Below are 11,288 nucleotides of genomic sequence, written 5' to 3' on the forward strand. Positions count from 1 at the left end.
AAAATCTATTCATTTATATGAAAATTTCACTATTCCATTTTTTGTTTGAAATTTATTCCTTATAAATTTTTTGTTAGAAAATTATTGTTGTTTATTAAAAATTCAACTTTTAATTCACGATTCAACTATTTTGTTAAAAATTGGCCTTTTTAGTTGAATTTAGCTTGTAAAAATTCGATTTTGGTTGAAAATTATTGTATTAAACTAAAAATTTTACAATTAGATTTTTGGTTAAAAAAATATATTTTTGTGTTGATTTAACTATTTGGCCTGAAACTCATTTTTTGTTTATTAATTAATTAATTTATATGAAAGTCTCTCTATTTTATTTTTTGTCGGAAATTTATTCTTTATAAGTTAAAAATTAAACTATTTGATTAATTATTTGATAAATAGTTCTTTTTTGAAAATTATTCTTTTTGGTTCAAGATTTAACTATTTTGTTAAAAATTGGTCTTTTTTGGTTGAATTAAACTAGTAGAAAATTCGTTTTCTCAGACTGAAAATTTGACGATTCTATTTTTGTTTAAAAAAATATCTTTTCGAGTTAAAAATTTAACTATTTATTATTAAGACTAGGTTTTTTGTTAAAAGGTCATATTTTTGTTTTGAAAATTCAACAATTTTGTAGATAATTCATCCTTCTGGCTCTAAAAATAAACCATTTTTAAAAATTCGAATGGTTGAAAATGAACCTTTTTGTTTGAACATTTAATTTTTCGGTTTGAAAAATCAACTTTCTTCTACAAAGCTCGTATTTTTTGCTTGAAATTTTCATCTTTTTTGTTTGATAATTCATCTTTTACGGTAGAAAAGTCATCTTTCTTGGGTCAAAATGAACTTTTCTGTTGAAAATTCTACTTTCTTCGCAAAAATTCGTCTTTTTGGCTTTTAAACTCAAAATTGGATGAAAATTCTTTTTTTTTTAATTAATCATTTTGTATGAAAATTTCTCTATTCAATTTTTTGTTGGATATTTATTATTTATAAATTGAAAATTAAACTATTTGATTAATTATTTGATAAATACTTGTTTAGTAAATCAATCAAAATTGGTTTTTCTCAAACTGAAAATTTGACGATTCCATTTTTGTTTAAAAAAATATCTGTTCGAGTTAAAAATTTAACTATTTGGTTTGAGACTTATTTTTCTAATTGAAAATTCGTCTAGTTTTTTAAGGAGTCAATTGGTTTATTTAAAAAATGTTTGTTTAATTCGCCTCCTTGAAAAATGCGTCTTTTGTTTGAAAATTCATCTTTCACGGTAGAAAATTTTTGATTGAAAATTAATTTTCTTGTTTAAAAAATCAAATTTTTAGTTCAAAATTCAACTATTTCGCTAAAAATTAGACTATTTTTAGGAAAATATAACTATTTGGTATTAAAATGAAGTTTTTAGTTAAAAACTCATATTTTGGTTGAAAATTTTGATAGTTTTGTAGATAACGCGTCCTTTTAGCTTTAAAATACAATTTCTTTTTAAATTTGACTGGTTGCAAATGACCTTTTTTTGTTGAAAATTCAACTTTTCGGATTGAAAATTCAACTTTATTTTAAAAAATTCGTATTTTTTTATTGAAATTTTAATCTTTTCTGTTGAAAATACTACTTTCTTTCAAAAAATTTGTCTTTTTGGGTTAAAATTTTTTAGTTATTTTGTTAAAAGTTCTACAATTTCGTAGAAAATTCATCTCTTTTGCTTGAAAGTTTAAATTTTAGATTCTCAATTCAAGGGTTTGGTTAAAAATTAAATTGTTTTGTGGACAAAATTAGTATTTTGGGTTAAAAAATTCATCTCTTTTCGCATAAAACCTCGTTTGTTTGAAAATTCGACTATTTTGTTGAAAAATGAAATATATTACGACTTGAAATCTTAGGAATTTAACATTATTTATGATATTTAGATTAATTCCTCCTCTATTTTCGTGAAAAATCACCCTATTTCCCATGTTTTGAGACGGCCCCTTATAGAATATTTTTGTAAATATTGTATAGTTTTAGAATAATTATCATTTAATAATTTGTAGGCTTGGCCAAAAAGTTGCGTCAAAAACTGTTGATGATGAATATCAACGTGGAAGAGAACTAGTAAGAAGAAATCAAGAAAGCCCTGAAAAAAGCAAATCGTTCTCAATAGAAAGATGTAAACAAATTTGCGATATGGTTTCACAGCAAATTGCATCCGAAAATTCCTTCATGAGTTCTGAGAACGGTAAATTTTTCCCTTTTTCTTGTTTTTTCACTAATATGCGAATTAAATTAATAGAACCAAATAAAAAGATCCAATTATTTTTGGTTTAAAAGTTTAGTATTATATTTTCAGTTGATAATTCAACTCTTTTGGTTAAAAATTCTACTTGTGGTTTTAAAATTAACTTTTTGATTCAAATTTCCATTTTCCTGATTGAAAATTTGTCTTTTATTTACGAAAATTCGTCTAAAGGTCTAAAAATGAACCTATTTAGTCAAAAATGCAACTAATTTGTTAAACATTCTTCTTTTGTATAGAAAATTCTTCCTCTTGTATTGTAAATCTTTTTGGTAGAAAAGTCTTCTTTTTGTGTAGAAAAATCATTTTTAGGCTTGAAAATTGAACTTTTTGGTTAAAGATATAATTATTTTATTAAAAATTCAACCATTTAGTTAAAAAGTAATTTTTTGGTTGCAAATTCAGCAGTTTTGTTAAAATTCGTCTTCTTGGATTGAAAACTCACCCTTTTGGGATTGTAAATTCTTTTTTTTTTTGTACAAAAGTCATCTTATTAGAAAGAAAACACTTTTTAGTTGTAAATTTGCCTATTTTCAGGATGGCCGCTGGACCGGGAAATGACAGTGAATTTATTTCTTGAACGGGAATTTTACGAATTTTCAGAAGAAAAAATTGTCCAAGTTTTATTTTAACAGTTTTGTAAATAATTAATCTATAAAAAAACTGAACAATGATTGATTTGACAAAACGATTCTAAATGCGTTCAAAATTTGAGAATTTCCAGATTGTAACTGTATGAATTCGAAAGTCTTGATACGAATTGAAATTAATATAATTCATTCCGATAATTTTTTGTTTTAAATAACAATTTTTAAGATTCAACAATAAAATGTTTCTAATTTATTTAAAGTTTTAAGTCTTCCTTTATATTATTTTTTATAATAAATTGAATGCAGTTGAATACGATTTGAATTTTTCCGTTTAAAAAATGTTTAATTTGTAAGTGAAATTTTTAAATTTTGACGTATAAATAGCAATTGAACAGTTATTATTTTTAAACCAAATTTGAGTAATTTCAAGAGATTAATAAAAAATCCCTAAAGTCTTCCAGGTTCTGTTTTGATAATTTTGGAAATCTCTTAAAATGTTTTAAAATTTTTTCGTTGAAATCTGCAAAAATCTGCATTTTGTTTTAAATTCGGCTGTGGATATTTGCAACAAAATTTCGGCACGAATAGCCCAATTTTTTCGGGTCAAAAACTTCGTGTAAATGATTTGAAACAATTTCAAGTTCTAAATTTAATTTTGATATTTTTTAAACTTCTAAATATCTCTTAAAATTACTCTAATTTTTTCTACAAATAATAAGTGTTCCTATTGTTATTTATAAATTCAAATTTTAAAGATTTTTTTAATTTGCAGAATTTTCTAAGATTTGTAGGAAAAATTCAATTCATTTACAAATATATTCAAACGGTTCAAAAAAATTTCAGCACTGATTTTAAATTTGGAAAAATATAAAACCACTTCTAAACTTTTCAAAGTTTTGAAATAAAATTTTTAAGCTTTTGAAGAATGGTTAAACTGTTTAAAATTTTAATAATTTAACTTTTAATTTAAAAAATTGTTACGTTAAAAACAATCTATTTATTACATTACAAAATAAATTATTTATTTTACATTTTTTAATTTATCTTATTTAAAATTACTTTAAAAAATATAATTCTGACAATTTTTTAAGTGTAAATTTAATTTGTTATTCATTGTTTATTACTTTATATGGAAAAATATTGAAAAAATGTTGAAAATTCAACTATTTAATTGAAGATATAATTATTTTATTGTGAATTCAAACATTTTACTAAAAAGTAATTTTGTTATTGCTATAATTGTAGCTGTTTGGTTGAAAATTCATCCCCCTAGATGGTAAATCCATTTTTTTCGGTAGAAAAATCATCTTAAATCAAAATGTTGGTTTTTGATTAAAAATAAACTTATTGGTTAAGAATTCAACTATTTTATTAAAAAGTTTGTTTTTTGTAGAGAAATTTTAACGGTTTGTTTGAAAATTGGTCTTTTGGATAGAAAATTCCTCTTTTTGTATTGTACTTTTTCTTTTTTGGTAATCTTTTACGGTTGAAAATTCAGCTTTTTTGTTAAAAAATTGCCTTTTTGAATAGAAAACTCATCCTTTGTGGATTGAAAATTTAATTTTCGCTGGAAAAGTTTTTTTTAGTGTAGAAATGTAATTTTTGGCTTTAAAATTGTACTTTTTGGTTGCAAATTAAACCATTTTATTAAAAAGAATTTTTTTGTTCAGAATTCAACTGTTTAGTTAAAAATTCATACTTCTAGATGGTAAATTAATTTTTTTGATAGAAAAGTTATCCTGGTTAAAAAAATTTGTTTTTGGTTGAAAACGAACTTTTTTGTTAAGAATTCAAACAATTTATTAAAGTCTTTTTTCGTCCAAATCTTAACTGTTTGGTGGAAAATTGGTCTTTTGAATAGAAAATTGGTCTTTTTGAATTGCAAATATTCATTTTCTTGAAGAAAAAAATCATATTTATTTGTTAGTAATTCATCTTTCTTTGTTAAAATTTAAATTTGTTGTTGACAATTCAACCATTTCTTTAAATTAATCTTTTCTGTTTGCAAAATCAACTTTTTTGTTAAAAAATTTGGTTTTTTGATTTAAAATAAACTGGTTTGCTAAGAATTAAATAATTTTATTAAAAAGTCTGTTTTTTGTCGAAATTTTAAATGTTTGCTTGAAAATTAGTCTTTTGGATAGAAAAGTCCTCTTTTTGGATTGTAATTTTTCTTTTTTGCTAGAAAAAATTATCTTTCTTGGTTGGTAATAAATTTTTCTTTCTTAAAATTTAAATTTATTATTGAAAATTCAACCATTTTTTTAAATTAATCTTTTCCGTTTGAATATTAAACTTTTTTGTTAAAAGTTTTTCTTTTTGAATAGAAAACTCATCCTTTTTGGATTTAAATTTTTGTTTTTATAGAAAATTCAATTTTTTGGCTTGAAAATTCAACGGTGTGAATGAAGATATAATTATGTATTGAAAATTCAAAGTTCTGTTGAAAATTCGTCTTTTTGAACAGAAAATTTATCCTTTTGGGATTGTAAATTCATTTTGTTTTTTGTAGAAAAGTCATCTTGGTTGAAAATTTAACTGTTGTTTGTTAAATATTCGTCTTTTTGGATAGAAATTATTATTATTTTTTGTTTGTTTGTTAAAAAACTCATCTTGGTTGAAAATATTTGTTTTTGGTTGATTATTTACTTTTATTCTTGAGAATTCAATTATTACATTAAAAAGTCTTTCCTCTTCGAAATTTTAACTGTTTTGTTAAATATTCTCCTTTTGGATCTAAAATGAATGTTTTTAGTAGAAATGTAATATTTCTTGTTTAAAAATTGCAAATGTTTAACTATAAATTTATTTTTTTTTGGTGAAAACTCACAATTTTAGTTGAAAATTCAACTATTTGGTTAAAAATTCAACTATCTTAGGAAAGTTAATCTTTTTCGGTTGAAAATTTGAATATTTTGTTAAGCTTTTGTCTTTGTGAATAAAAAATTTGTCCTTCAGGATTAAAAATTCTTTTTGTGTGTGTGTGTGTTAAGGTCATCTTATTTAGTTAAAAATTCATTTTTTTTTTTGTTTAAAACTTCAATTTTCTTTTGAAAAATTCGTTTGTTAAAAAGTCGTATTTTTTGGTTGAAACTTTAACTTTTTATTTTAAGCGTTTGTTTTTTTAGATAAAAAATTCCTCGTTTGGATTAAAAATTAATCTTTCTGTTAGAAATCTCATTTTTCTTAGTTCAAAGTTTATCATTTTTTGTTGAAAATTTAATTATTTTTCAGAAAAATTCATCTGTTTAAATTGAAAATGCAAGTGTTTTGTTAAAAGTTGTACTATTTTGTTTAGAGTTATCTTTGTCGGTAATAAATTCAACTGCTTTGTTAAAAATTCGACATTGTGGATGGAAAATTCATCCTTTTGGATTGTAAATTTTTCTTTTTTGGTAGATAAAATCATCTTTATTGGTTGGTAATTCATCTTTCTTTGTTAAAAATTTAATCATGTATTAGAAATTAATCTTTTCTGGTTGAAAATTTGTCTTTTCGAATAGAAAACTCATAATTTTTGAATTTGAAATTTATTTCTTTGAGAGAAAAGTAATTTTTTAAATGTAAGTCATTTTTTTGGCTTGAAAATTCAACTGTTTGGTTGAAAATACAATTACTTTATTGAGAATTGAACCATTTTATTACAACGAAATTTTTTGGTTAGAAATGAACATTTTTCTGAAAAATTCGTCTTTCGGATAAATTTTTTTTCTGGTCGAAAATTTAACTCTTTTTGTTAAATATTCGTTTTTCCAGATAGAAATTTCGTTCTTTTGGGTTTAAAATTCGTCTTTTTGGTAGAAATGTCATCTTTTTGGCTTGAAAATATGACTATTTTGTTGAAAATTTTTGAATAGTAATTCATCCTTCCGGATTGTAAATTATTTTTTTTTTATATAAAAGTTATATTGGTTAAACATTTTTTTTTGGGTTGAAAATAAACTTTTTTTGTTAAGAATTCAGTCATTTCATTAAAGAGTCATTTTTTGGTCGATATTTTAACTTTTTTTTTTTTGAAAAGTTGTCTTTTCAAATAGAAAATCCATCCTTTTTGACTGTAAATTAATCTTTTCGGTAGAAAAGTCACCTTGCTTGAAAATAAACTTTTTGGTTGAACATTCAATATTTTATTGAAAATTCAACATTCGTATTTTCATGTCGAAAATTTAACTTGTTCTTTTAAACGTTAGTTTTTCTGGATACAAAATTCGTTGGCTTAAAAGTTGAACTGTTTTTTTTAAAGCTGAACTATTTTGTTAAAAAGTAATCTTTTTTTTAATCAAAAATATATCTACTTTGTTGAACATTCGGCTTTTTGGATTAAAAAATCATCCTTTTGAATTCAAAATTCATCATTATGTTAGAAATCTCATTTTTTCATAGTTAAAATTTATAATTCTGGTTTAAAAATTTGATTATTTTTCTGAAAAATTCGTCTCTTTAGCTTGAAAACTTAACTATTTTGTTAAAAGTTGTAGTATTTTGTTAAAAACTACCTTTTCGGTCGAGAGTTGGACTGTTTTGTTAAACGTTTGTTTATTTTATTAGAAAATTTGGTTGAAAATTAAACTTCTTGTTTGAAACTTTTATCTTTTTTGATAAAAAATTCTTCCTTTTGGATTTAATATTTATCTTTTTGTTAGAAATCTCATCTTTCTTAGTTGAGAATTTATAATTCGTGGTTAAAAATACCATTCTTTTTCGGTAAAATTCGTCTGTTTAGCTTTAAGATTCATTTTCTACAAAAAAAAAATATTTTCAATGAAAATGATAAATATTTACCCCAAAAACCAAATTTTTAATCAAATCGTTGAATTTCTAACCATGAAGATGAATTTCCCACGAAAAATATTTTTTTCTATCTAAAAGACCAATTTTCAACAAAATAAATAAATTTGCAATCACAGAAAGAAATTTTTAACGAAAATGATTAATCTTTCACCGAAAAAAATGAATTTTCAAAAACAAACTTTCATTTTCTACCAAAAAATTAACTTTTGACAAAATACATTCATTTTCAATCAAATGGTTAACTTTGTATCTAAAAAAGATAACTGTTAAACCAAAAGCTGACAAAATTTCCAACAAAATAGTTCAGTTTTTAACAAAAAACAAAAAGTGATTTTTATCTAAAATATGAATTTTCAGACAAAGAATTACATTTTTAATCAAGAATATTAATGTTTCACCAAAAGAAACGTATTTTCCACTAAATACGTATATGGATTTTCAACAAAATAGTTTAATTTTCAAAATTTAAATTTTAAATCAAACATAAAATAGTTCAACATTCAGTAAAAAGAAATGTTAAAAAAAAACAAGACAAGTTTTCAACAAAATTTTGTAATTAAGAAGATTAATTTTCTACCAAAAAACACTAAATTTATGAAAATACAAGATTGAAAACATTTTTGAAACCCAAAAGAACAAAATTTTAACAAAATAATTAAATTTTCCTAACAAGATTAATTTTCTTCTAAAAAAGACGTATTTTAATAAAAATACATGAATTTTTAACTAACAAAAAAATGGAATAGATTTTTTGTCAATATTTCTATTTTCATGTATTTCATAAAGTTTTTACATGTTTATATATTATGTTATCTTCTTCCTCATTTTATTCTTCAAAATTGAAAATTTATTGTAAAATTTGGTTTAAAAATCGCGCGATTTCCATCACTTCTGGTTCCGGTTTTATCGCAGCCAATCAAAAACAGTGCGAAGTTGTGGTAGAACTCTACCTAGAGGATCTTTATTTCGCAGTTCAGTTTTTAATATTCCGAATAGAACAATTTTTAGGTTTAGTGCTCGATTTTTTAAATTTCATTGACCTTGAAAAATGTTTGCGAAGTGGAAAAAAACCGGGAATTTTTTTCTTTGATTAAAACGGCCACCGTGATCTATAACTTCTATGAATTTTGCTTTGTAACCATTTTTTAATCCTTAAAGTGCAAACATGGTCAGAATTACGGTAAAGTGCATCGTGGGTGTACTGCACCCCAGCGCATTTAATCATGCATTGTTTGATCCCTATCGAATATTTTGTCACAATAAAATTATCCGATACAGTTTAAGGTATCTTTTATAAGATATAGTTGATTTTATATTTATTTATTCATTTTAAGTTTGTTAAAAAAAATGATTGAAAAAAAACATGAAAAAATTGGGTTTTTTTACTTAAAAATTCATAACTCACGCAATTTTAATTATTTCAACCTAAAAATTTATGACTATACTTTTAAAATAGTGTACTTTCATAAAAAAAATATTGCAGCATGGCTGCTTTCAAAAAAGATATTTATTCGCACATTTGAAAAGTTAATTTTATGATAAAATGATAAATTAGATTTTTTGCTTTTAAATCGATTTATGATTATAAAAGTTGAGGAACTTTGACATGTAATACCATAAAAATACAATAAATTGAAAAAAGAGACATATATAACTATATTTTAACAATTATATGTTATTCAACACATCCGCAGTCTGCTTTCGCATGACGCGCTGCCGTGGTTATAAGCCATCTACAAAGAAAAAAAGTATGAAATAATCGAAAGAAAAAATTATTTCACTTCATATGATATACTTACGTCAAAAAGTAAACAAAAATCAATAAAATTTAGAAAAACATTTGCTCCAAAATTACTTTCTCACTCACTAAGTGCACACTGGGTGTTAGATACCCCAAGATTTTTTTACATCTACTTTCAGTAGCTGCTGCTACTAAGTGGACTGGCGCTTTATGCAGTGTGCTAAATGACTTTACTTACAGTTATTGTCTCCAACTAAAGCCAGATGGCGACACTTACTTAATTTTCTCGAATTAAGTATGGGTTATGAGAGTTTGAAAATTGCTGGGGGTATCTGAAACCCACAATCCACTTTGAGGGTTAAATTCGTATTCTTTTTCGTATGTTTAGATCCACTTAAGAAAACAAGATTATCACTGAAGCGCCTCTATTGCGATTCACATCGGCAACAATTATTGAGGGATAAAGTTGCCTCCCCAGAAACCGACAAACTTTCGACCAGCAGTCTCGATTCGATCGAAACCCAAAGATTTGCCAATCATCTCAAGGAGAAAAGTCAAGTCAAAGGATCGAAAGAAAAGCGTCTATTTGTATTCAAATTAAAATACGACAATTGCCAGGAAAATATAGTTGACCTAAACCAAATTACTGAAGGTCCTAAGTCACAAGAAGAGCCTAAAAAATATAGAAAAGAAAAGCTTTTGAAGCTAAAGAACTCCTCGATTGCATCATCATCGGAAGCAAGTTTCATTTCCGAAATAAAAAGCAATTTTGATTTGACAAAGGATACACAATTATTCTTTAATGACTTCTTGTCAAGTAGTACAAAGCCCGCGAAAAAATTAGCTAAAGAATGCCAACTTTTTCGAACTCATCATGAAAAAAACGTGGCTCTGCATGAGAGCAATAATCAAGATTCAAAACACGCACCATTTATTCTCCGTCGATCAGATAAATCTGCGAAAAATATTTTCAAAGACGCGTTCCACGATGTCCCGATAGAGTCGCCAATCAATTTGAGTCAAACCGAATCAGAGGACTCGATAAAGTTCCTGAAGACTCCAAATGCGAAGAAAGTCGCGCGTGATGAAAGATCGCGTCTTTTGAATTCCAAGTTGAACTTTATGGCAGCTAAAAACAGACAAGTCCAGTCGCGGATAACACGTTCACCCGGCAGGCTATATTCAACTGGAAAATCAGAAGAGAAGAGGAAACATGTTTTAAGATTTGAGGACTTGTTCAAACACGTATCGCCGCATCATTTTTCGCATAATTTTCCAGCGCCACAACCATCGCATGTCGAGACAAACATGTTTGTTAATCAAGAAAGATCAAGCTTGGTTCAACAACAGGATTCTAGGACTCAACGGAAAAGACATTCCAGCAGTTTCAAACCACAAGTGAGAAATGAGGAGCAAGTTAGAGTGCAGAGTAGGAATATTCAAGATATTCATCAGCAAGGACCTGGTGACTGTCGTCTGATTTTATTGCAGCCGGTAAGTCAGCCATCATAAATAGAGCAAGTAGTTGCATTTTCAGAAACAAAAACAAAAAACAAACCAAAATTTCAATAAAAATTGAATAGTCAAATTAAAAGGTAAAAAAATTAATTTTTAAGTAGAAAAAAATTAATTTCCAACCAAATAATTAAGTTTTGAATAAAACAGAAATTAATTTCTAAAAAAGAAGTTCCACTTTTAATCAATTACCGGGTGGCGGCTGGACCGGGAAACCGGGAAATGACAGTGATTTTTTTTTACCCGGAATTTTATAAATTTGTAGAAGAAAAATCTGTCCACGTTCGATTTCAAGAGTTTTTAAAGAATTAGTTGAATTTAAAAATTATTTAATAATTATAGATCCGTTCAAAATTTGAGAATTTTCATATTGTAACTGTTT

General features: G+C 25.0%; 1 protein-coding gene across 3 annotated transcripts in view; it reads left to right on the forward strand.

Annotated features, from left to right (window-relative positions):
- Positions 1-11,288, forward strand: part of LOC117174958 — a 57,395-nt gene that overhangs the window by 19,142 nt on the left and 26,965 nt on the right. For all 3 annotated transcript variants that reach the window (XM_033364428.1, XM_033364427.1, XM_033364426.1), the window contains 2 exons: positions 2,028-2,212; positions 9,780-10,885. In XM_033364428.1, coding sequence (XP_033220319.1) covers positions 2,028-2,212; positions 9,780-10,885 — 1,291 coding nt within the window. The remainder of the gene's footprint in view (positions 1-2,027; positions 2,213-9,779; positions 10,886-11,288) is intronic.

This window comes from Belonocnema kinseyi, chromosome 6 (assembly GCF_010883055.1).
Source record: "Belonocnema kinseyi isolate 2016_QV_RU_SX_M_011 chromosome 6, B_treatae_v1, whole genome shotgun sequence".
Lineage (NCBI taxonomy): Eukaryota > Metazoa > Arthropoda > Insecta > Hymenoptera > Cynipidae > Belonocnema > Belonocnema kinseyi.